General features: G+C 54.0%; 1 protein-coding gene across 3 annotated transcripts in view; it reads left to right on the forward strand.

Moving 5' to 3' along the window:
* ABCC3 (ATP binding cassette subfamily C member 3) overlaps positions 1-26010 on the forward strand; it is a 39665-nt gene that overhangs the window by 350 nt on the left and 13305 nt on the right. For all 3 annotated transcript variants that reach the window (XM_036451152.2, XM_036451153.2, XM_036451154.2), the window contains exons 2-17: positions 10471-10647; positions 10982-11107; positions 11304-11441; positions 12217-12342; positions 12553-12614; positions 13209-13340; positions 14418-14609; positions 16939-17116; positions 17193-17354; positions 17841-17933; positions 19083-19286; positions 19397-19543; positions 19957-20044; positions 20413-20479; positions 20706-20832; positions 20909-21085. In XM_036451152.2, the coding sequence (XP_036307045.1) occupies positions 10471-10647; positions 10982-11107; positions 11304-11441; positions 12217-12342; positions 12553-12614; positions 13209-13340; positions 14418-14609; positions 16939-17116; positions 17193-17354; positions 17841-17933; positions 19083-19286; positions 19397-19543; positions 19957-20044; positions 20413-20479; positions 20706-20832; positions 20909-21085 (2196 nt within the window). The remainder of the gene's footprint in view (positions 1-10470; positions 10648-10981; positions 11108-11303; positions 11442-12216; positions 12343-12552; positions 12615-13208; positions 13341-14417; positions 14610-16938; positions 17117-17192; positions 17355-17840; positions 17934-19082; positions 19287-19396; positions 19544-19956; positions 20045-20412; positions 20480-20705; positions 20833-20908; positions 21086-26010) is intronic.

Here is a 26010-nt window from a genome sequence, read left to right on the forward strand (position 1 = left end):
GGAATCGGAAGGTGCCCCCTCTTGCCGCGTCGCCTGGGGCTGGCCGCGGGGTGCAGAAAGGGCATTTCCCCATTGGCTGCGGGCCTGGTGACCCCGTCCCAAGGTCCCAGGGCCTGGTGACCCCGTCCCAAGGTCCCAGGGCGGCTGAGCACTCCTACACCTGCCCGGAGGGGCCCAGGGCATCCAGGGTTGTTGTTCAACCAGGGATTTGGGGAGGTTGGCTCCCCTGGACTCTGCCCTTCTGGTAAAGAGCTCCTGCCACCTTCTTTCCTGGGCCACGAGCAGCTGGAGAGCCGGTGGCCCGCACTGCCCTGGGCCGGGGAGGGAGGCAGCCCTCACGCGGGAGGCAGGCCCTTACAGGTCCCAGGATTACCTGGGCCAGCGGCCGCCTACAGGTGGGAAGGCAGGCCCAGCGGGAGGCAGGGACTTGCCTAAGTCACCTCGTTAGAGGAGCGCAGAGCTGGACTAGAAAAGCGGCCTTTTGACGGATACACCAAACCCCTTTCAGCGCTGACGCCAGGTCCCCGGAGCTCAGGGGCATGCACTGTCAGCCCTGAGCTCTCCTGCTGCTCCCAACCCACTGAGGGCAGCTTCCTGGATCTTCACTGCAGCCTGGGAGGCACGTGGTGCTGTGTCTCCATTGTACCGACGGGCTCAGGTGTAAAGGGCTTGTGTGCGGTCATCCAGGCAATGCCCGGCATAGGCTGGTCCCAAATCCGGGGCCTCTGGACCTCAGGCCCTAAGCCCTTTCCTATGTCAAGTATTTGTACATACATGCCTAGGGTGTGTGTGTGTGTGTGTGTGTGTGCCCAGTGTGTGTTATCATGGTATGTATTTGTGTTTGTGTTACCTAGGTGAGTGTGTGTGTGTGTGTGTGTATGTGTACATAAGTGTGTACATACAGGCAGGAACCCCACCATGGGCTGAGTATGGAATGGTCTGTGGGGGTTACATGGATTTTTGACACGGGGCAATGGAGCACCTGTAAAAAAAAATTATATATCTTTGGAGAATGTCTCTTTCTCTCTGGGTCACTCAAGGGTTAACCAGAGACGATGTGGCTTTTCTGGAGCTGCCCTTCTTGCCCGCCCACCCCACATGAACACCATCTGTCACTCAGCCTGGACTGGGCCCTCATCGCCAGAGTCTGATGGCTGCACCCTTGGTTCATGAGTGTCCAGCTGACCCTCATGAGTGTCCCGCTGACAGTGCAGTGGTCAGGTGTGCTGACCACCCATGCAGCTGAAATCTGCATAACTTAAGTCGGCCTTTGGAATGCAGTACCTGAATTCCCAACCACTAGTTAACCCTTAAGCAATGTGGGTTTGAGCTGAGTGGATCAACTAAAAATATTCTGTATCTAAGTGGACCCAGGAAGTTCAAAACCCGAGTTATTCAAGGGTAAATTGTATGCCCTTTCTCTGCCCACCTGAGCCTGGCAGGGGTGGCTGTGGCATGGTCATGGTATGTGAGTGACCAAGAAGAGGGCTTGCAAAGCAAGGGGCAGCTGTGTCCATGCATCAAGTGCAAGGGCCCCCTGTACCTGGGTGGACAGTGAGAGTGTAGGACTGTACAGAGGCAAGCTTTCAGGAACTTGGAGTGGGATACTCAGGATTTCCTTCTTGTTCCAAGCATAGAGATCCTTTGACACTACCCTTCCATGATATTGGAGAACTCAAGAATCAGAGCCTTGGGGCATGGAGCAGCTAGCCCATCCTCTCAATGTAGAGCTGGGGAAACTGGGTGCCAGGGAGGGAATGGACTTGTCAGGGTCACACAACAATCAATTGCAGGGTGCCAGTCTGGGAAGCAGGACCCCTGCGATGTGGTCTCCACTTTGCCATTGTCTGTCTGTGGGCCTTTGGGCTTCTGGGCCTCTTGCCCCTGAACTTCTTGTGGCTCATGAGCTGTGTGTATCTGCTCTGAGGACATCAGGGTTCATGGGAGTCACCACATCTACACTGAGTGGCCAGATTATGATGATCTCTGAACGCATAATAATCTGGCCACTCAGTGTATGATATATCCTATAGAATACAAGGCTAATATGCAGTTTGTCCTCTCAGCCAGCAGGCAGGCCGACCAACCACCCACGTCCCCTCCCCCTGGCCAGGCTGGCCTGACCCCACCCATGCACAAATTCATGCACCAGGCCTCTAATATATATATATATATATATATATATATATATATATATATATATATATATATACACACACACACACACACACACACACACACTGAGTGGCCAGATTATTATGAGTTCAGAGATCATAATAATCTGGCCACTCAGTGTATATTAGATCTGAGGGATGTCATCTTTGTGGGGTGTCTGCTCAGATACCTCAAAGGACACGGGAAGTGACTCTTCCTCGCCGCAGTCTCTATACACCCTCCATCTTCCAATGATGTTCTTGGCTCCTGAAAGCTGTTCCCAGCTGCACCCAATGTGGCTGGCAACTGAGGGTGGGACAGGGAGGAAGCAGGCAGGTTCCCAGCTCATCCTCCGAAGGTTTGCACAACTGAGACAAAGGGAGGGTCTGAGGCCAGGGATGGCTGGAGCTGTGGCCCCAGCTCTGGCCCAGTTACCCAAAAGGCCTGGAACCCTGGGCTACGCATTTGTGGTGCGCTGATTTGCATTTCCTATTATGCAGGTACATCTGCACCGGAATCATTTCTCTTAGGAGCTTGTGGGGGAACTACCTGGTGGGAAGTAGCTCGGGGCGCCCTGAGGCAGGAGTGGAAACTGGGGCGAGAGTGGGCATGGTTCAGGCCCCTCTGAGCCACGAGTGTCCTCTACCAAGTCTTCACCAGCTTAGCCTCTCAGCCTGATTTCCCACCTGGGAAATTCCAAAATAACCCATCTCCTAACTATCTCATGTAGAGATCAAATGCGATAAGGAATGTGAAATGATACTGAGAATGAAAAAACTCTCTATGGATGGCAGGTCATGACATTCCTGGGAAGAAGAGTGATGAGAAAGAGAAATGAAGTCAGAAGGGAGTGTTAGAGCTGGCAAGACCTACAAGAAAGAGGCTGGCAGGGTCTCTTTTCAGCTCTTTGCTGGGGGTTTGGGGGCCAAATCCATCCATTTCAGCCCCGGATGAATCTGAGGGTAGCAGACTCAAGGGGACCCACACCTGTGCGCCCACACACCACGTACTGGGTGAATGGTTTGTTTTTTTTAAATCTTTCTCTCATCTCTACCTACTCTGGGGCAGATTACCAACGTCTCTGAGTGTGCCTTGGGGATTTATATAGAAAAAATTTCTAAAAGAATAAATTATGGCCGAATTGCCCAAGGCTCATGAAGACAGAGATGCCAATAGTACAAAGGAGGTGAGGATGTTCCTCCCCTGCACCCTACTGTCCCCTGCCTGGAGGGCGGCTCTCTGCTCTGAGCAGCAGCCCAGGGGTGAAGACAGTGCATCGTCGAGGCCTCAGGAGGTCTTGACCAGTTTGCAGAATCAGCCTTGATCTGATGGCCCAGGAAGCCCCTGGGAGGTTGATGACGGCTGTGCAATCATCTGAAGCTCTCCAAAGATGCCGATGTTTGCCTGAGGGGCAGTGAGCTCCCCCATCACGGGGTTATGCAAGCACATGATTAGTGGCCATTTGTGGGGATGACAGAGGGAAGATTCAAGTCAAAGAAGGGGCTGGCTTCTCACTCTGAGATTCCAACTAGAAAGAGGGAAGATGTAGCCGAAACTGGTCTGGCTCAGTGGATGGAGCATCAGCCTGCGGACTGAGAGATCCCGGGTTCAATTCCAGTCAAGGGCATGTACCTTGGTTGTGGGCACATCCCCAGTGGGGGGTGTGCAGGAGGCAGCTGATCAATGATTCTCTCTCATTGATATTTCTAGCTCTCTGTCCCTCTCTCTTCCTCTCTGTAAAAAATCAATAAAAAATATATTTAAAAAACAAGAAAAAAAAAAAAGGAAAAGAAAGAAAGAGGGAAGATGTGGCCAATGAGAGGTTGGCTGGTCTTTCCTGAGATACCCAGACCTCTCTCCCTGGCCCTCTCCCCGAGTCAGACATAGCAGCTCTTGGTCGAGGCCTCTGGGTCTCTCATGGGTCAGTGGTCAGCATGTTCACGGTCCCCTGGACTGTTTACCCACCCCTGGTAGTGGCAAAGCCCTTCCTGTGTCTCCTGCTCTGTCCCAGCTAGCCCCATCTGTCACCCACTGGTTGGGTGACTTTGGGCAAATAACTGTCTCTGGGCTCCCGCTGAATTGAAGTGGGCTCTGGAGCCCCCTTCAGGTCTAGCTGCCCAGTGCCGGTTCTGGGAGTCCGAGCCTCAGGCTTGGGGAAGGGGGAAGGTCGCCAGGCCATGGTTCGGCCCTCCGGACTTCCAGGCTCCTGGGCATCGCTGTCTCCCCAGGCTTCTCCTCCTGGGCCGCTTCCTCGCCGAGTAGGCGGCTGCCGGAACTTATGAGTAATGGGCGAGACTGGCTCCAGTGTACTTTGACTCTCAAATAAAGACGGTGGCAGGCGAAGCTGTGGGAAACTGGGCCCCTACGGGAGGCAGGTGGGCACCAAAGCTCCTCCCTCGGGAACCAGTCTCCCCAGATTCCAGGGCCCCTAGAACCTCCTGCCTCCATCCCAGCTGGGGACCGTGAACTTGGGGGCTGGATGACTTTAAATTCTGAGTTCTTGGCTTCTGGCGGGAGGATCGGGTCCCTGTGTCCCCAGGCTGGCTTCTCCCCAGCCTGCTGCTCCCTCACTTAGGGGAGGAAATGACTCAGGGAAGTAGCATTTAGAGGGAACTTGGCCAAGGCCATCTGCTGGCCCCCAGACAGAGACATGCTCTCGGGGCACCAGGCCAGCCCCCAGGGAGGGTGGTCCCGGCGGGGACTGGTGCTGACCCACCGGGAGGCAGGAGCCTGGGCTCTGTCCACCCCACCCTGGTGGGCTGTCCCGGGGCCGCAGGTGGAGCTGGATCCCGGGGGAGGGTTGAGACTTGGGTGCGCCGTTGCTGGGTGGCTGGGCCTGTCCCCTCCCCCACCTGGGGCTAACTCTCGCAGGGGGCGGTGTTGGGGGAGAGGGATAATTGAGGCTTAGCCTTCGATTGGCTTTCTCCTCCTAACAGGATATTCAGGTTTCTAGTGCACCGGCTCCCAGAACCCAGCTAGTCTCTTCCTTCCATGCCGCCCCTTCCCCTCAGCTCTGTAAACAAGGGGGTGACTGGGGTGGAGGTGGCTGCCTACAGGGTACAGAGGAAGGACCCTAGAACCAGGGGTTCAGGGTGGGGACTCTGGAGCTAGACTGCCCACCACCACCACATGTCAGACCGGGGAGCTGGGGCCGGGCACTCTCCAGCCGAGGGTCACATGAAGTGATAATCCTGGAACACAGTGGTGCTCAAATGACCGAAGCTGCTGTGGGCCCACACGGCTCCTTTCAGAAGTGGCCAGGCCTGCCCTAACCCGTTTGGCTCAGTGGATAGAGCGTTGGCCTGAAGACTGAAAGGTCCCAGGTTCGATTCCAGTCAAGGGCATGTACCTTGGTTGGGGGCACAGCCCCAGTAGGAGGTGTGCAGGACGCAGCTGATTGATGTTTCTCTCTCATTGATATTTCTAACTATCCCTCTCTCTTCCTCTCTGTAAAAAAAAAATCAATAAAATATATTGGGGGGGAAAAAGAAAAAGAAGTGGCCAGGCCAGCCGGGCCTGTGAGCCATAGAAGCTCCCCGCACCCTCACCCCACGCCCGCCCCCCCCCCCGACTGCAGGGCCCCTCTCCCGTTTCCCTCCCCCCACACGCACACACAACCAGGCTTTGCCCCCCACCCAGTCCCTTCCAGAGGCGGCTGTTTTAGCCCCATGAGGTCCCTGAATGCGAATGGGGAACAGAGCCCTTTCTGCACCCCCATTTCTGCTGAGATACATGAACGTGTCAGTTGATCCCTTCTCCCACTTTTCCCCACCCCGCAGGATTAAGGAAGTAATTACTCTTCTGATGATAGTGGCTGTCAGCAAGCCTGGGGTGGGGGTGGCGGCTGGGAAGTCCCTGACAGTGTGGCCAGCTGGCTCAAAGGGCTCTCGGGTCCTCGTCCCATCTGTCCCCAGCTGGGGTGAACAGGGATTTCAGCCTCCGCGCCCAGGCAGGGGCCCTTGAACTAGTAAGATCCATCAGCTATTTAATCGCATTATTAAGGAAGCAGTTGCTGTGGGAACTGTGTGGGTGACAGCTGTGGAGTGAGGGAGGGAGATAAGGTCAAAGAGGAGGAAGGACTCTGGCTGGTTGCTCAGTGGTTAGAATGTTGGCCCGTGCACTGAAGGTTCTCAGATTCGATTCCCGGTCAAAGGCATGTACCTGGGTTGCAGGTTCGATTCCCAGCCCTGGTTGGGGCATGTGCAGGAGACAACCAATCAATGTATCTCTCTCACATAGGTGTTTTTTTCCTCTCTCTTTTCCCCCAGTTCCTCCCCCCTCCCATTCTCTCTAAAAATCAATGAAAAAAATGTCCTCAGGTGAGGGTTAAGAACAACAACAGCCCTAGCCCGTTTGGCTCAGTGGGTAGAGTGTTGGCCTGTGGACTGAAGGGTCCCAGGCTCGATTCCAGTGAAGGGCAGGCTCGATCCCCAGTAGTGCAGGAGGCAACTGATCAACGATTCTCTCTCATCGTTGATGTTTTTATCTCTCTCTCTTTCCTTCCTCTCTGAAATCAATAAAAATATATTTAAACAACAACAACAAGGTGGGAGAGGCAGGTCATGAGGGTCACATGGGGATTTTGAGTTTTACTCTGAGTGACGTGGGGAGTCCGGAGCAGTAACATGGGAGTGATGCTTGGCTTAGATTTCATAAAGCTCTGCCTCTAGCTGCTGTGCTGGAAAAGACTGCCGGGCGAGGGGCAGGGTGGGAGCAGGAGCCCGCAGCGGGGCTGTGGCAGGTGGGAGAGTGGGCGGAGAGGATCAGTAGGACTCTGGATCCATCAAGGAGACCCAGATGAAGTTGCCTTTTTATAGATAAGAACAGTCGACTACAGCACTCTCATCTAGTTCCCCCTGATCGTTTGAAGGTAGCGATCAGGATTTGCTGAAGGGGCGAATGTGGGGTGTGACAGAAAGAGAATTAAGGATGACTCCGAGGATCTTGCTTGGAGAAGGAAAGCGTTACCCTCCATCGAGGTGGGGAGGGGATGGGCGGGAGTTCAGTTCTTGGCTTGTTGCACAGAACACAACCGGTTTAGCTCAATGGATAGAGCGTCTGCCTGCGGACTGAAAGGCCCCGGGTTTGATTCGGTCAAGGGCATGTACCTTGGTTGCGGGCACATCCCCAGTAGGGTGTGTGCAAGAGGAAGCTGATCGGTGATTCTCTCTCATCGATGTTTCTAACTATCTATCCCTCTCTGTAAAAGAATCAATAAAATATATTAAAAAAAAAAAAAAAAGAACACATCCATCAACATCCTAGTTCTGAGGACATAGGCACCGATGGGTCCCCGCTGCCTTCTGGAGAGGACTCTGCCCAATTGAGACATGCTTATCTGGAGGAATGGAGCCCAGAAGGTCAAAGCAGCCACTGAGCCCTTCGCCCCCAAGATCTCTTGATTGCTGTCACAGTGCAGGGTGTCTGTGTAATCGAAACAAAGGCCCCAAGGCCTCTTGCTCCATCGCCGGCTTTCCTAAGCGCTGCCCTGTTTGAGTCAAGAGAGTGTGCCGTGGGGAGCTGCCCGGGATGCTGTCATCACTCCCGTTATGACTCACACGTGGAGACAGATGTTCAGGGAGACGAAGGCGCTCGCTCGCCCATGGTGGTGACAACCCTCACGGGATCCTCTGCATCAGGTTCTGCTTCTTCCTGTGGTCACTCCCTGCCTGCCTCAAAGAGCCACTGACTTGCACACTCATGCCGGGATTTCCTGTCATGCCCTTGAACTCGGGTTCCCTTGTCAGTCCATGCGTAGGCCATTTCTGGGCGCCTCCTGCTTCTCTGGCCCTGTGCTGGAAGTTGGAAGATGTGGGCCAGGGAATAGGGCCTCGTGTCTGTCCTCACGTTTCTGTAGGAGAGAGGATGTGCTCAGAGGCCTGCGTGGCCCGGGAGAAACCCCGTTTGGCATCACAAGGCTTGGTGTCCTTGCTCCTGTTACCAGAGTAGGGGAAGCCTGCTTTTCTCTTTTGCGAGCTGGGCCTAATACTGTTCCTCAGCTCTACTTCCGGAAGTTGTTCTGAACCAACCAGCCAGTTAACGACCACATAAAGGCAACTGAAACATAAGGGACCTTTACCTGGCTGCCGAGGCCAGGCAGGATGATGCAAAGAAAAACCCCTCTGGAGGCTGGGGTGCCCCAGAGAGGCTTCCTGTAGGGGCTGAGGCTCAGGTTGGGCCTGGAGAGATGGAGATCTAGCAGTCTGAGTCAGGGGGAGCTGTGGACAGGCTCCCGGAGGGCATGGAAGTGGCCGGGCTTAATGGGCTCGCTGAGGTGACAGTCGAATGCATACATATGTGGGTTCATTCACACAACAGACCAGCAGGGCAGTAATGAGGACGGGGTGTCCTTACACTCAACCCCAAGGTCACACCACTCGAAAGAGGTACAGCCGGTTGTGTTGAACTTTGCAATGAACAACATATACACGGTCAAAAAGTGTAAACTTTGAATATTTATTTAACAGAAGTTCTGTGATGTTTCTGCATTGGAAGGGTGTAGAGACTAGGACAGCCTCACCTTCCAAAGCGAAGAGCAAATAGTGATTATCAAATCATCGTCAATCAGATAATAAGGGTCAAAGCAAATTGCTTAGACTGTGGAAGTAGATGCCAGAAGAAAGTTAGCCCGTTTCAATGTATTTACCCCTGGAAAAGGAGCTAAAGGGGTGAGTGATGAGGGAAGGTGCCATTTTCTTTTTCATAAAGTGACTTTTTAAATGGTGTGCATGTATAACTTTACAAAAATAATGATAATTATGTCAATTTTCAAATTAGAAGGTAGGGGTTAACAGTTGTTAACAGTTCTCTCTAGGTAGATGAAATTGTGGGTGGTGTTTTATTACTTTGTTTTGTTTGGTTTTTTTTTCTTTGCGTGGGTGGGTTTTTAAAATATATATTTTATTGATTTTTTACAGAAAGGGAGGGAGAGGGGTAGAGCGTTAGAAACATCGATAAGAGAGAAACATCCATGAGCTGCCTCTTGCACACTCCCTACTGGGGATGTGCCCACAACCAAGGTACATGCCCTTGACCGGAATCGAACCTGGGACCCTTCAGTCCGCAGGCTGACGACGCTCTAGCCACTGAGCCAAACCAGTTTCAGTTGTGTGGGTGGTTTAAAAAAAATTGTTTATATATTCTGAGCTTTCTGTAAAGAACATCTAATTCTTTGCAAGAAAGGAAAAAACGATGAGTTGATTGATGGTCTTGGAGGAGACAATCTCAGTAAAATACGTGTTTGTGTGTATTCTTCCATCTCTTTTTAAAAAGCTCTTAGGTGGAGTTAGAGTCCCAGACAAGGGGGGTGGGGGAGGGTGTCTTGTCTGGCCTCACTGGTTTCCCAGGACACCGGGCTTTTGGCACCAGAACCAGGACACTCCCACGCAAACCAAGATGGTTGGTCACCCCAGGCCCGGTCATTTACAAAGCTCTCCGCATCCTGGTGCTCCTTTGAGCTTACACCCACCCAGGGAGGTGGGTGGGGTGGGGCTGGCCTCCCTCATTTTAAAGGAGAGGCCTGAAATCTCGGGGAAGCTCTCTGGCCCTTCTTGGGAGAGGCTTAGGGAGAAAGTGGGCCATGTGCATATGTTGTTCTGATAAAATAAAAAATTAGTTTGAAAACGACTAGAATGACAACGAGCAGGTCAGTTGTTGCCAGTGGGATGGGCTGTAAAAGGGCACAAGGGAGCTTGTGGGATGATGGAAATCTATATTTTATTTTTTTAATTGATTTTTTTACCGAGAGGAAGGGAGATACCGTGTTTCCCCGAAAATAAGACATCCCCTGAAAATAAGACCTAGCGCAACTTTGGGAGAAAAAATTAATATAAGACACTGTCTTATTTTTGGGGAAACTGGATAGTTAGAAACATCCATCAGCTGCCTCCAGCACGCCCCCTACTGGGGATGTGTCCTTGACCAGAATCAAACCTGGGACCCTTCAGTCCACAGGCTGATGCTCTATCTACTGAGCCAAACCGGTTTCGGTGAAATCTCCGTCTTTATTGGGGCGGCGGTTTGGCGGTTGGGTGCACCTGTCAAACTCATTGGATCGTGCACTTTAAATGGGTGCGGTTTCTTGTATTTAAATTACACCGCAGTTGAGAGGGAGAATGTGAGGAAATGGGGCAACCAGGACCTCCAGGAGAGCTCACCCTTGGGACAACACGTGCTTGTTGGCACACTTACTCTCTCATCTTCACCCCCCTCTGCCCCCGTGCGCATGGAGTGTCTCTCTGGCCCAGCCACCACCCTAGAGGGAGAGCCCAATGCTGCCAGGTGGCCAGAGCGCTGACTTGTTCCCTCTGCCCCCAGGACGCCAACCTGTCCTTGCATACAGACACCCCGGACCTCACTCCCTGCTTCCAGAACTCCCTGCTGGCCTGGGTCCCCTGCATCTACCTGTGGGCCGCCCTGCCCTGCTACCTGATCTACCTGCGGCACCACCACCATGGCTACATCGTCCTCTCCCACCTCTCCAGGCTCAAGACGGTCAGGGCTGGGGGCTCTCCTGCAGGCAGGGCGGGGGCCCCGGGAGGGGGTGTTCTTTTTGAATGAGTCCCTTCCCCCACCCTCAGCAGCTAGACAGGACTTCCCAGCCTCGCCACCTGCTGCTGGGGCCAGGGCAGCTTGCCAAGGGAGTCTGCAGCTGGCTGGTACAGCCCCTGCTTGGGGAGGCGCAAGCAGAGTTTCCGTCAGGGCTCTCCCGCCCTGGAGAAGCTTTCAGCCCTCGGGGCCACCTCAGCCTTCAGGGCCAGGCCCAGGCCGGTCCGGTAGCTTCAGGAGCAAGAAGTGATTGTCCCCCCAACTTGTGCCCTCTCTGTAGGTCGTGGGTGTCCTGCTGTGGTGTGTCTCCTGGGCTGACCTCTTCTACTCCTTCCATGGCCTGGTCCACGGCTGGGCCCCCGCCCCCGTCTTCTTTGTCACCCCCTTGGTGGTGGGGGTCACCATGGTCAGTGGGGGACCCTGGAAGCTGAGTCGGGGCGGGTCTCCAGTGGGTCATGGGGTTGTGAGGAGAACCTGGACACCTTGGCAATGGGAAGAGGCTGGGAGTGACCCCACAGACATCTGACCGCGGGAGGGGGTGGAAGCGAGGCAGGTCCAGATGTGTGTGCTCCAGCCCCGCCTCCCCCGCCCTCCGCGCGCAGCTGCTGGCCACCCTGCTGATCCAGTATGAGCGGCTGCAGGGGGTGCAGTCCTCGGGGGTCCTCATCATCTTCTGGTTCCTGTGTGTGGTCTGCGCCATCATCCCCTTCCGCTCCAAGATCCTCTCAGCCACGGTGGAGGTAAGGAGGAAGAGGGGCACCTGCCCATCCACACCTGACTAGGAGGTGAGCTCAGGGTCAAGGTCACTGCTGGCCCCCGGCTCCTTCCTCTCTGCTCCTCGCTGGCTCCCAGGTCTCCCCCTGGGGTTCAGCCCTTTCTGTGTTGTCCTCTACCTGCTGTATCTCCGCAGGGAAGCAGAACAGAGCGGGGAAGGGGGGCCAGCGGAGGACCAGTGTAAGGCGGGGGAATGGGGCCCTCTGTGGATAATCGTGAGAGTGCAGGGGCCTGTTCTGTAGCCTCTACCAATGGCCGGTTTCTGTGAGGTGACACAGGCTTGGAGAGTTCTGGCTCCCCTGGAAGTCCCATGGTCTTGTTCTCCCCTCTCTTCCCACCTTCCTCCGTCCCTGGCCTCCCTCTTGGTCTGCGGTGGGGCTGACAGTGGGTGGCGGGAACCCTGGGAGGCATTCTAGCATCTCCCCATTTCTCCATCTCAGGGGGAGGCTGTCAAGTATATTGATCAGCACAGGCTTGGAATAGCCCCCTTATTCTCCGTGTGACCTTGGGCACACCCTTCAGCCTTTTGGGGCTTCTTTCCTCAGTTGGGAAGCAGGTGTCAAAGGCTTCCTGTCTTGTAGGGGAGACAAGGGAGCTGGACAAGGTGATGTGGGCGAGGTGCTTGGCACAACGCCTGAGGCAGGGCAAGTCCTCACGGAACAAAGGCCCCTCGTAACCCACTTCTCCCCCACCCCCCAGAGGAGCCTGGTGTTCTGATGCTCCTCCCTGCTGTCCCCCCAGGGCAAGATCTTGGACCCCTTCCGCTTCACCACCTTCTACATCTACTTCGCCCTGGTGTTCTGTGCCCTCATCCTGTCCTGCTTCAGGGAGAAGCCACCGCTTTTCTCCTCGAAGAACGTGGACCCTGTGAGTTTCCCACGGAGGCTGGGTGGGAGTGGAGCTTCCACGCCCGGCCCTCAGCCAGCCCTTCCCGGCCCTTCCAGTCCCTCCTAAGCCCGGTCACCTCCACACGTGCCACCTGGGCTTGGAGCTGGAGGGCGAGGGGGCCTCCTCCCTCTACGCTGCCCGAGAGGGTGCGGGCGCTCCTGATTTCCCCGTTCCGCTCTCACCGTCCAGAACCCCTGCCCGGAGACGGACGCTGGCTTCCTCTCCCGCCTGTCTTTCTGGTGGTTCACAAAGTGAGTCGGCTCTTCCTCTAGGCTGGGCCGGAGGGAGGGCTCCAGGAGATGGGGGGTGAGAGGGCGGAAGGGGAGCAGGCTGGAAGTCCAGGAGCTGGGCCCTCTGCCCCAGACCCCCTCCTCAGTGGCCATGGGGCAGGAGAGGATGGGGAAGCCTGCTTGTTGGGGCTGGAGGCTGAGTGCCAAGGCCACAGGCCAGCCCTGCGTCTGGCAGGTGGCGAGGACAGGCCCAGGGGCTGGAAGGAGCCCTCCATTAGCTCTGCGCTCTTCTGGCATCTCCTTGGCCGCCCGTCAGAGTGGCTTGGGCAGGATAACTGTGCCTGAGACCTGAGTGACAGCTCGCTAACCGTGCTGCATTGAAGAGGGCCCCAGCCAGCGTGCACTTCATCACCAGCCCTAGAGGTCCACGGCGCATCCGGGGAAGAGGGAGAGAAGGGGGCTGAGATAGGAATTGGGATGGGAGGCCGTGGCCTCCAGCCTGCTCCCTGTGGCAATGAAGGAGACACCTCCCTAGGGAGCCCCTTCCTTCTGGACACCCTGGTCCTAGCTCCAGGCTGCTAAGCTCTGCCCCCCCCCCCCGCACCCCCCCACCAGGCTGGCCATCCTTGGCTACCGGCGCCCCCTGGAAGACCAGGACCTCTGGTCCCTGAACAAGGAGAATCGCTCCGAGGTGGTGGTGCAGAGACTGCTGGAGGCCTGGAAGAAGCAGCAAAAGCAGGCAGCACAGTAAGGCCCTTCCCGTCCCCACACCCCTCCTCCTGGCCCCTTCATGCACCTGAGGGGAGGCTGCTGGGCCTGGGATGATTGCAGGGAGAGGGTAAGGAGAAGAGCAGGGGTAGGAGGTCCTGAGGAGGGACCCTCGGGCCTGGGTGGGCCAGCTCTCCCCGCCTCTGCTGAGGCCAGAGAATGGCTGCCACTTCCGGAGCACTGATGCTACCCCAGGCACGGCCCTGAGCATGGAGAGGAGCTCAGTCTCCAGCAGCCCTACGCTGTGCGTTCTGTTGTCCCCTCGTTACAGCTGGGGACACAGAAGCTTAATGGGGCACCCAAAGTCCCTTCCCCTCGTTAGTCATGGCAGGCCTGCAGAGCTGGAATCCACACCCCATTGTCTGGCCCCACTGTTCTCACCACTGCACCACCAGGCCCGAGTGAAGGGCAGAGTCCAGGGACTTTCCTCAGGAGAGGCAGGGGTTGGAGGAGAAGATGGCCCTCCAGCTGAGAAACCTTCCCATTGGCAGTCTCCCACCAGGAAACCCGTCTCTGGCCTCCTGACCGGCCAAGAGCTGGGGCTCTGAGTCCTCCCTCCCTCCCTCCCGCTGCTGACCCCGGGACGGCCCCTTCCCCAGGCTTTCAGTGATGTTCAGTCAGAGCGCTGATTACCACCTGGCTGTTGGAGGAGCCACAGGCTTGAGTTTGGTCAGCCTCTTCCGAGGCTGGGAGCCTCTGGGAAGCCCCCCAGTCTGTGTGGTCACTCCTCTGGCATCTCCATGTCACCTCTACCCCCTCCCTGCTCAGCTCCCTGGTAACTAGGCCATGCATCCCTTCCCTCTCAGCATCCTCCCTGGGTGGCAGCAGCAAGCCGGAGGCTGGCCATTGCTGGGTTACCGTCCTTAGACAGCAGTTAGGGTGCCACTCACACCCCCTCATCACCTGAGGACAGAGTCTCCTGGAGAGTTACCTGGACAGTCACTTTGCCCATCCCCCTACCAGTCCTGAAAGTCAAGGAAGCAGCTCCCCTCTCCTCCCCACTCACCCCAGGCACTTGGCTTCATTCCTACCCACTGCTCCTTCCTCCCTGACCAGACACAAGGCCGCAGCGGCATCTGGGAAGACAGTGGCCAGTGAGGATGAGGAGCTGCTGGGGGGCCGGCCCAGGCCCCGGAAGCCCTCCTTCCTGCAGGCCCTGATGGTCACCTTTGGCCCCGGCTTCACCATCAGCACATGCTTCATGCTGATCCAGGACCTGCTCTCCTTCGTCAACCCGCAGCTGCTCAGGTCTCACCTCCCTCCCTCTCGCTGCAGCCCTTCCCTGGGCAGGGGGATGGCGGGCCGTCCCTGAGGACTGAGCCCGGAGGACGGGAGGACATGTAGGAAGAGCCGCAGCCCGGGAACCAGAGGGGCTCTCTCCACTTTCTGTGTGCCCTTCGGCATGGCCACGCCTCTCACCTCAGTGTCCCCATTCACATCCAGCTTCTATCTGCCAGGTGCATACTTTGTGCCAGGCTCCCAGGTGAATGCATTCACATTTTTTAAATCCTACAAAGTGTCCCTATTCCCATTTTACAAACGAGAAGCAAAAAACTAAATTAAAACACACACACACACACACACACACACACACACAGCCCTAGCCGGGTTTTCTCAGCGGATAGAGCATTGTCCCCCAGACTGAAGGGTCCTGGGTTTGATTCCTGGTCAAGGACATATACCTCGCTTGCAGGCTCCTCCCCAGCACCCGTGGGTGCAGAAGACAACCAATCCATGTGTCTCTCTCACATAGGTGTTTCTCTTTCTGCCTCCCCACCTCCCTTCCACTCTCTACAAGTCAATGGAAAATACAGATGAGGATTAACAAAATAAACCAAAATAACAACCAAGGAAGCAAAAACTCAGCGAGTGAAGTGACTTGCCCAAGGGCACTCAGGTGGCCAAGATGGATTTGAGTGCAGGGCTCTGATCTCCAGCTCCCGCATTCTTTCCAGACGCTAGCTCTCTCCTCCATCACAGGGCTTGGACTTGAAGGAGATCTCAAATGAGGGGGTGGGAAAGAGTGCTACCTAGCTGCCGAACCACCAACTCCTCACCCCTCCATTCATGCACTCATTTATTCACTGAGTATTTATTGAGCCCCAGGGTACTCACATGGTGCCAGATGCTAGGGATGCAGACATCCGACGAGCTATGGTCTTCGTGTCTTTTTCTTTTTTTAATACATTTTATTGATTTTTTGTAGAGAGGAAGAGAGAGAGATAGAGAGTTAGAAACATCGATGCGAGAGAATCATCGATCAGCTGCCTCCTTCACACCCCACACTGGGGACGTGCCCACAACCAAGGTACATGCCCTTGACCGGAAACGAACCTGGGACCTTTCAGTCTACAGGCTGACACTCTATCCACTGAGCAAACCGGTTTTGGCAGTCTTCACGTCTTATGGGAGAAAGCAGTGTGTAAACCCATGAGAGGTGTAGTAGGTGTCCGGACAACCCCAGGAGGGGTGAAGAGGCCAGCTTGGGAAGGAGCAAGGGACATTTGCAGGCCAGAGAGGTTATCAGACCTGGAAGGACAAGCAGGGGTTAGGGAGCCAGGCGAGGAAGGAGGGGAAATGGCAAAGGCCTGAGACAGTATGACTCAGGAACTGCAGGTGTTTCAAAGAGCTGGAATGCAGAGGGAGGGGCAGAAAAAACACAAAGGGAGAGGGAGATCCTGGAAGGATTTGCGGCCGGGGAGGGGCACCCGCTTTGCGTTTGGAAGGGTTCCCAGCCAGAGGTGTGGGGGACATAGGGCAGGTGGCCAGATGGAAGTGGGCCAGCCAGGGTAGGGAGAGCCCAGGCCAGGAATGAGATAGGATTCCAAAGCGACGCTGGAGGTGGGGGGGGGCGTGCCAGGGAGAGGGAAGCGTCAAGGGCGACTGGGTTCTGGCCGGGGTGACTGGAGGACATGGACCTTTTGCTGAGATGATGAACTCTGGGGGAGGAGGGGGCTGAGCACTGGGCACGGTGGTGAGTTGAGTCTTGGCCACATGGACCGAAGGTTGGTGGGGAGTTCTCAGCGGATGAGTTAAGTGGGTAACTGCTAAGATGAGCAGAGAGGGGGAGGGGCCAGAAGATTAGAGAAGTAAAGAGGGCTGTGGGAGAGGTGGATAGGGCCCTGGAGAAGGTCACCAGGGGGCACTGGGGCTGGCAGATGTTGGAGAGGATGGATTTGAGGGGCAAGAGTCTGTATGGTCAACGCCGTAGATCTCTGGGGAGGCACAGGAAGGGCAAATCCAAGAGCACATGGCATCACTTCCTGCCCTGTGGTCCAAGCAGGCAAGAAGGGCAGGCAGGCGAGGCTGGTGATGAGAGTGATAGGAGGAAGGGGCAGTGGGAGTTACAGGAGATAGAAAAGGAGGTGAAGGCGGAAGGGGGCGAGGATGGAGGGTCATGGACTTGAGGCAGCACCTGGCTAAGTCCCCCGGCTCTGGGGAGTGGGAAGCAGCCCCCACCTGGGAGGTTTCAGAGCTGGGGACAGAGTGGAGGCTGACGGAGAAAGGGGAGGGCAGGAGAGGGAGCAGTCTGGGGAGCCCTCCTCCCCACCCTCATGCTTCTCTTCCGCCCTCGCAGCATCCTGATCAGATTTATTTCAAACCCCACGGCCCCCACCTGGTGGGGCTTCCTGGTGGCCGGGCTGATGTTCGTGTGCTCCGTGATGCAGACCCTGATCTTGCACCAGTATTACCACTGCATCTTTGTGATGGGCTTGAGGCTTCGCACGGGGATCATAGGCGTCATCTACAGGAAGGTCAGCTGGAGCAGGGCACAGGGGTGCTGGGGAGCCTGGCTTGGGGAGCAGCTCATCAGCTGCTGTCTACCTGCAGGCTCTGGTCATCACCAATTCTGTGAAACGTGAATCCACGGTGGGAGAACTGGTCAACCTCATGTCAGTGGATGCCCAGCGTATCACGGACATTGCCCCCTTCCTCAACATGCTGTGGTCAGGCCCTCTGCAGATCGTCCTGGCCATCTACTTCCTCTGGCAGGTGATTCTCAGACCCCGACTCCTGCTCCCTTCCTGTGACCTTGACCTCACTGAGAAAGGGCGAGGGATGGTTCCCTGGGTCCGTGGAGGGGCTGCCTCATGGACACAAGAGCTTCCCTAGATATCTGGGGTGAGGGTCATGCCTGGGAGGATGCTAGTGTCTGTACCCAAGTCTTTCCAACCTGGATGATTATCCTTCTCAAAGATCTCAGAGGAGAGAAGAGAGACTCGGAGGCAGGGTGTGTGGGACTGACTGTCCCTGTCTGACTGTATTTGCCCTCCTGGGTGTGTGGCCATCCCTCTGTGTCTGCCTGTCTGTGTCTCTCTGTTGTCATTAGCTGGTGGCTGACCGCATCTGTGGGAAGGCATTTAGGCCCTCTCTCTGTGTCCATCTCCATGTTTCAGATCAATAAGCCTCTGTCTGTTGGGCTCTGTCTGCGTATATACGTTGGTTATCTGTCTTATCTACGACCCTGTGCCTCCTCAGAAACTGGGTCCCTCCATCCTGGCTGGCGTCGCCCTCATGGTCTTGCTGATCCCAATCAATGGAGTTGTGGCCATGAAGATGCGTACCTTACAGGTGGGCACTGTCACAGGTGCTGCTTCTGCCCTGGGCACCTGGCCCGGTGCTGGGGAAGGGCATTCACTCTCCTGGGGCCCCTCGGTTATTTTGTTGACTCACTAGGGATGGCTACCAGTCTCGTTCACAAACCATAGCTCACGCTAGCCTCACAACAACCCCGACAGGGTTTTAGGGGGGGAAAACGCGAATTTTGCAGCTGAGGAGCCATGGCCCAGAGAGATGCTGGCAGCCCCTCGTCAGGCAGAGCTAGGACTTGAACCTGCATCTTCTGTTCTAACGAGCGCTTCTCCTGCCACCCTGTGCTGCCTGTGGATAGCCAGTCATCCGGTCCTTTATGTTATGCAAACACTTGTTGAAGCCTTCAGTGTTGAAGCCTCTGCACATCAAATAAAAGACAGAGTCCCTGGGACCTTCTACCAGGTCCCCTGCTCACCTTGCAAGCCCTTACCCCCACCCCCTGGGATATGGCCAAATTTCAGCCAGTCTGGCCTTATGTTTCTCCAAAGCACTGAGCTTTACGTGCCTCTGGGCCACCTTACATACTGTTCCCTGGGCTGCTGTTCCTCCCTTGCTTGTCCCACTCCTCTTTTCCCACCTCCCAACATATTCTGACTTCCTGGACTCTCACAGGATCCCGTTGCTTCCCTTCAGAGCACCCATACCAATTTATTAGGCATTTATTTAGGAAATTGTTTGCTTCCCACCTGCCTCCCCATCAAACTGTCAGCTTCATGAAGGCTGGGGCCTTGTTTGAGTTGTTCATCATTGAGAGCACGTGGCCTGGCACATAGTAGGCTCTCAACAAAGAGGGGCTGTGCCCTCGATTAGGGGCAGGATCTCGCTGGGGACCAGAGGAAAGCACAATGTGTCCTAGAGTCCCAGGGAGGGGACAGAGGATGCTGCCTGGGAGGGACCAGGACCCGGGTACCGAGGCTGGAGCTGGATTTTGTCGGGAGGAGAGGGGAGACGGGGCTGGGCCTTCCAGGCTAAGGTGCAGCACAGGCCCTGAGGGGAGGAGGGAGGAAGGAGGAGGGATGGTGAGCAGCCCGCCGGCCGCAGCCTGGGCCAGTGCCTGGAAGGTACCAGCCCCTGTGGGTGGAGGTCCGGGTTGGGGAGTGGAGCCTGCCACGGCCATTCTTTCCACAGGTGGAACAAATGAAGTTCAAGGACTCGCGCATCAAGCTGATGAGCGAGATCCTGGGGGGCATCAAGGTGCTGAAGCTGTACGCCTGGGAGCCCAGCTTCCTGGAGCAGGTGGAGGGCATCCGGCACAGCGAGCTGCGGCTGCTGCGCCAGGCTGCCTACCTCCACGCCATCTCCATCTTCACCTGGATCTGCACCCCCTTCCTGGTGAGGCTCTCCTTCCGAGCTGGCCTCCCCTCCCCCTCCTCCCACCTGGGCAGCCCAGGCCTCTGGGCCCAGCACACCCCGCCCTGACACCCACCCCCACGGCTCTCCAGGTGACCCTCATCACCCTCGGGGTGTACGTATCTGTGCGCCCAAACAACGTGCTGGATGCCGAGAAGGCCTTTGTGTCCGTGTCTCTGTTCAACATCTTAAAGAACCCCCTCAGCATGCTGCCCCAGCTCATCAGCGGCCTGACCCAGGTAACCCCAGGGGGGCTGGGGGTTCTGCTGGAGCCAGGGCAGGTTGTTGGGGTCACTCAGGTGCAGGGGATAATCAAGGAGAGTTACTGGAATCAGGAGGGGGCCATCCGACATGTTGAAGACATTGTTCAAAGTTGAATGACGTCATTGGAGTCAGGGATCACTTGGGATCAGAGGAGGTCAGGTCAGTCCCTGGAAGCCTGAGTTCTGGAGACAATCTCCTCTCACCAACCCGGACTCTGTCTTTGGCAGCGGGAGCCAGGGAAGACTCAGTCACAGGAGGGCCCCCAGTGTCTGGGCCTTCACGGGGCCTGTTCCCACCCAAGGAAGTTGAGGGCCAGGCAAGTGTAAGGGGGAGTAGAGGGCAGATAGAAAAAGCATGGCTTCTGGGGCTGACACACGCCCTCCTGCAGACCAGCGTGTCTCTGAAACGGATCCAGCATTTCCTGACCCAAGATGAACTTGACCCCCAGTGTGTGGAAAGAAATACCATCACCCCAGGTCCAGACACGCCTGCCTGGGCTGCTCTTATAGCCGCCCTGCTCCAGGAAACCCTCGTTCTGAGCTTTCCACTTTTCTCTCGTGACCCCCGCTCTGCTTCCTCTTTCATATCTTTAGCTCTACGCCTGCCTCTGCCCTCCTCTCTCTGTTCTCCTGTCCTTCTTCCCTCCCCAGGCTCTCCCCACTCTCCTTCCTTCCCTGGGGCTCCCTGTGCCCCTGTCCCAGGACTTCCTGTCTCTCTCACTGCGTCCCAAGCTTCCCTGCCTTCTCCCCTTGGCCCCTTCCCCAGGGCTCCCCGTACCTCTCCCTCCTAGCCTCCCCCTTGCCTTGCCCCACTCCCCTGACCGTGCAACCCTTGACCCTCCCAGGCTATGCAGTCACTATAGACAATGGCACCTTCACCTGGGCCCAGGACCTGCCCCCAACCCTGCACAGGTACCAGCTTCTCCCACCCTTCTTAGCTGCCTAGAGGGGGCCAAAATTCAGATCAATAAATAGCAAAACCTGCCCCCGACCCTACCCCCAAGTCTTTGTCCCGGAAAGCAGGAAGAGCCTCCGTGGCCAGGGCGGTGTCTGGAAGAAGGAAGGGTTTGGGTCTCCAGGGGGAAGGTCGGGAATCAAACACCTGATCTTTGCCTCTGACTGGGCTCCTGTCTCCCAGCATTGACATCCAGGTGCCCAAAGGGGCCCTGGTGGCCATGGTAGGGCCCGTGGGCTGCGGAAAGTCTTCCCTGGTGTCCGCCCTCCTGGGAGAGATGGAGAAGCTGGAAGGCAAGGTGCATGTGAAGGTGAGCAGGGTAGGGACTCCTGGGAAGGGAAGCTTGGCGGACTCCCCTGGTAACCGTGGGCTTCTCCCGTGGCCAGGGCTCCGTGGCCTACGTGCCCCAGCAGGCCTGGATCCAGAACTGCACTCTGCAGGACAATGTGCTCTTCGGCCAAGCCCTGGACCCCAAGCGCTACCAGCGGACCCTGGAGGCCTGTGCCCTGCTAGCCGATCTGGAGGTGCTGCCTGGCGGGGACAAGACAGAGATTGGAGAGAAGGTACATGGTCCATAGCCTCACATCCCCCAGGGAGTCAGCATATACAACTGCCCACCTCAGCCCAGCCCAGGCCCATGCATGCACTCATTCATTCATTCATTCATTCACACATCCGTGTAAATATATCATGTCAGCTCTGTGCTAGGCACTGGGGAAATAGATCCGTTACTGGGTGAGGCCCACTTGTGAATGGGTGGGGGCTGCAGAATGCCTGCCCGCCAGGCTGAAGGCCTGTGCAGGGGAAGGGAGGGCAGGGAGGGGAATACTGCATAAGGAAAAGCATCACTTTTTGAGCCGAACTTAACAGCTAAGGAAGAAGAGCTCTCATTCATCTATTCATCTATTATACACACTCATTCATTCACCAGATTTTAACACACACCTATTCCCCAGGCAATATTACACAGTAGTGACTACCAGTCTCACATCTCTGCCCTCATATAGCTTACTTTCTAGTGGGGAAGAGAGATAATAAGCACGATAAATAAGTGAAACATGTAATATTTTAGGTAAATGCTAAGGGGGAAAGAACGAAACAGAGAAGGGAATGGAAATGCGTATGGGGCTGTGTTGTTACCTTGGGAAAGCCTCAGTGAGAACTGGAACTTGAATAAAGGGAGAGGGTGGGCCTTATCTGGGGACCTGGAGCTCTGGCGGGTGGGAGGGGTGCGGGGGGGGGGGGGGGGGAGCGGGCCTTAGAGGCAGTGAGAGCAGGAAGTGCGAAGCCCCTGAGGCAGGAATGGGATTGGGCACATAAGGACCAGCAAGAAGGCCAGGAGGAGAGGAGTGAGCAGGGATAGGAGGGGGAGACGAGGTCAGTGAGGTGTCCAGGCGGCTGTTTCGCACAGTGCCTTGCAGGCCACCATAAGGATGGTGGCTTTTACCAAGAGGAATGGAAAGCCTTTGAAGGTGTAAGCTGAGGAATGTGGACAGGCTAGTTAGGAAGGGGAGGCCAGGGGCAGGGGAAGGGTACAGGGCAAGGCGGAGCCTTGCAGACCTTGGTTAAGGTTTTGACATTTACCTAAAAAACATGGGCTATCAGTGAACGTTTGTTTTTTAGTTTGTTTTTAATTGTTGCAACATGGCACATAAAATTTACCATCCTCGCCATTTTTCAGTGGACTCATGTTGTATAGCCATCCATCTCCAGAACTCTTTTCATCTTGCAAAACTGAAACTCCATACCCATTAAACAACAGCTCTGCCTCCTGTTTCTTCCCCGGTGCTGGGCAGCCACCTTGCTACTCCCTGTCTCTATGCATTTGTCTCCTCCAGGTACAGCATATAAATGGAATCATTTAGCGTCTTTTTTGTGTGACTGGCTTATTTCACTTAGCATTCTCAAGTATCATTCCTGTTATAGCACCTGTCAAAATGTTTTTCCTTTTTGCCCGGACAGTGTGGATCAGTGTTTGCACATCAACCTATGAACCAGGAGGTCACGGTTCAGTTCCAAGTCAGGGCACATGCCCAGGTTGCGGGCTCAATCTCCAGCGGGGGGCCTGCAGGAGGCAGCCAATCAATGATTCTTTCTCATCACTGATGTTTCTGTCTCTTCCTCCCTCTCCCTTCCTCTCTAAAATCAATTTTAAAAAATTTATTTCTTTCCTTTTTAAGGCTAAATAATCTTCCATTGTATGTTGAGACCATAGTTGGTTTATCCATTTTTCAGTGGGCACTTGGGTTGCTTCCACCTTTTAGCCATTGTGAATAATACTGCTGTGAAGATGGGTGTGCAGATATCTCTTTGAGAACCTTCCTTCAGTTCTTTTGATTATTTCCCAGAAGTGGAATTGCTAGATAATATGAAAATTTTATTTTATTTTTTTGAGGAACTGCTATAGCGTTTCCATAGTGTCTGCACCATTTTACATTCCCACCAACAGTGCACAAGGATTCCAATGCCTGTCCTGGCCAGCACTTGTGGCTTTTGGGAGGGAGAGGAGTTGTGTTTGGTTTTTTATCGTAGCCATTCTACTGGGGTGTGGTGATGCAGAGCATCTTTTCATGTGCTTATTGGCCATTTGTGTATCTTCTTTGGAAAAATGTCTGTTTGAATCCTCTGCCCATGTTTTGATCAAGTTGTTCGTTTGTTGAGTTGTAGGAGCTCATTATGTATACAGGAGGGTCCCAAAATAATACTATTTCATTCAGTGTTATTCTGTTATGACATGATGACATCCTGTAGGAACTTAGCTCTTATTTACATCGATTATATCAATTGGTTTCATCATATGTCATTTAACTTAAAGTCATAGTGACCTACAATAAGAGAGGACTTACTGTACTGGATTTTGGCCCCTCATCAGATATATGAGTTAGAAATATTTTCTTCTATGGGTTGCCTTTTCATTCTGTTGTGTCTTTTCACACAGAGTTTCTAATTTTGATATAATCCAACTTATCTATTTTTACTTTTGTTACCTATGCTTTTGGTGTCATATTCTAGAATCATGGCCAAATCCAATGTCATGAAACTTTCCCCTATGCTTTCTTCTAAGAGTTTTTTTTATTTTTTTATTTTAAAAAAAAAATATATTTTATTGATTTTACACAGAGAGGAATTGAGAGGGACAGAGAGTTAGAAACGTCGATGAAAGAGAAACATCGACCAGCTGCCTCTTGCACACCCCCAACTGGGGATGTGCCCGCAACCAAGGTACATGCCCTTGACCGGAATCGAACCCGGGACCTTTCAGTCCCCAGGCCGACGCTCTATCCACTGAGCCAAACCGGTCCCAGCGCTTTCTTCTAAGAGTTTTAACTCTTTTTAAAGAAATGTATTTTTATTGATTTCAGAGAAGAACGAGGGGAAGAAAGAGATAGAAACAAAAATGATGAGAGAGAATCATCGATCGGCTGCCGCCTGCAGGCCCCCCACTGCGGACCGAGCCCACAACCTGAACATGTGCCCTGACCAGGAATTGGGAATTGAACCAGTGAATTCTTGGTTTATGGATCAACGCTCAATCCACTGAGCTACACTGGCCAGGCACTGTTTTGTTTTGTTTTTAATACTAAAGATTTGAGTCTATATTTCCTCACAACAGTGGCATTCTCTTATATAACCATTGATGAATGACCAAAATCCAGAAATTTTAACATTGATATAATATTACTATCTAATTCACAGTCTGTACTCAAATGTCATCATTTGTCCCAGAAATGTCTTTTTTTAGCTATTTTCTTTCCTGGGCTAGGATCTAATCCGGGATCATGAATTGCATTTACTTGTCATATCTCTCTATTCTCTATCAATCTGGATGATTCCTCAGTCTTTGTCTTTTAGAACCTTAACAATTCGGAAAAGTATAGGCCAGTATTTTGTAGAATGTCTCTCAATTTGAACACGGTTAGATGCAGATTGTATATTTTTTTGGGAATTTCTAAAGGAGTAATATTATGTCCTCCTTGGTATACCGTATTAGGAGGCATGTGATGTCTACTTATTAACAGTGTTAACTTTGATCACTTGACTGAAGGCATGTCTTTTCATTGATCATTTTATTTCAAAACTTTCACTGATGATTCTCACCTGAGTCAGTGTTTACTATGATGTTTGCCAAATACTAACTTTCTAGCTCCATTCATTCTAGTTATTAGTTGGCATTTGACTCTAATAAAAAGCTTTCTCCTCCTTTGTCTTTTTTACTTATTCATTAATTTCTTTATATCAATATGGGCTCAAGATTCTTATTTGATCCAATGGATTATAATCCAGTATCATTGTTATTTATCTTTTTTTTTTTAATTATTGATCCCATAGAGAGAGAGGAAGGATATGGAGAGAGAAAGAAACATTGATGTGACAGTGAGACATCTATCAGCTGCCTTCTGCATGCCCCTGACTAGGGAATGAGCCTGAAACCTGGGCATCTTCTCTGACCAGGAATCAAACTGGCAACCTCACAGTGCACAGGACAATGCCCAACCAACTGAACCACAATGGCCAGCACTTGTTGTTATTATTATTTTTTAAATCCTCCCCCCAGGATATTTTCCATTGACTTTTATTGAGAGTAGAAGGGAGTAGGCAGGAGGGAGAGAGAGAGAAACATTGATGTGAGAGGCACATGGATTAGTTGCCTCCTGCATCCACCCCAAGTGGGGCCAGAGATTGAACCTGCCCTTAACCGGGAATCAAACATGTGACCCTTTTGTTGGGGGCTGATGCTCCCACTGAGAATATTGGCCAGGGCTCATTATTTATCTTGATATTCACGTTTTGAATGAAGGGTTTAAGTTGGGACAGCTGAAAAGCTGCTCTGCTTGGGACCCAAAGGCACAGGGCCCAGTGAGGAGGCCCTCCTGGCAATTTGGAAAAATGATGAGGACCTGAGCCTGAGCAGAGGGGATAGGAAAGTAGAAGTTCAAGGTCATAGGAACCCAGAGAAGACCTCGCCCTCTCTGACACAACTCCTCCTTCCTATCTCGTTTGGACCCACTCTGACCTCCCCCCACACAAACCTGATTTAGGGCCCAGCTCATAGTAGACACTCAGGAAAGACTGGTTGGTTGAATGCAGGCATTCTTACATGCCTCAGTCACTGCACCTGATGCTCCCCTCCAGCTCCCATCCAACACCTGCTCGCCTCAGTTTCTCGGGGTACCCCTAAGAGCTGGGCTGGAAGGATGAGGAAAGCTGGTGGGAGGAAAGCAGGCTGTACCATGGGGTCTGCCCTCTGGGCCCAGCCTTGCTGCTGTCTGCATCAGTTTCCTCCTCCTGGGTTTAAGGAGAGATCTTACCTCCCCTCTGGCACCTGAAGGAGTCAGGGTTGATGAATTCTGATGTTGCTGCTGGGTTTCTGTCTTTGCTTCTGACCTTCATTGTTCAGGAACCCAGACAAAGTCATTACCACCTTGGGCTTTCCTTTCTCCATCTATAAAGTGGGGCTAACAGCCCCTCCCTGGAAGGAATGACCTGA

This window comes from Pipistrellus kuhlii, unplaced genomic scaffold (genome assembly GCF_014108245.1).
Source record: "Pipistrellus kuhlii isolate mPipKuh1 unplaced genomic scaffold, mPipKuh1.p scaffold_m20_p_22, whole genome shotgun sequence".
NCBI lineage: Eukaryota > Metazoa > Chordata > Mammalia > Chiroptera > Vespertilionidae > Pipistrellus > Pipistrellus kuhlii.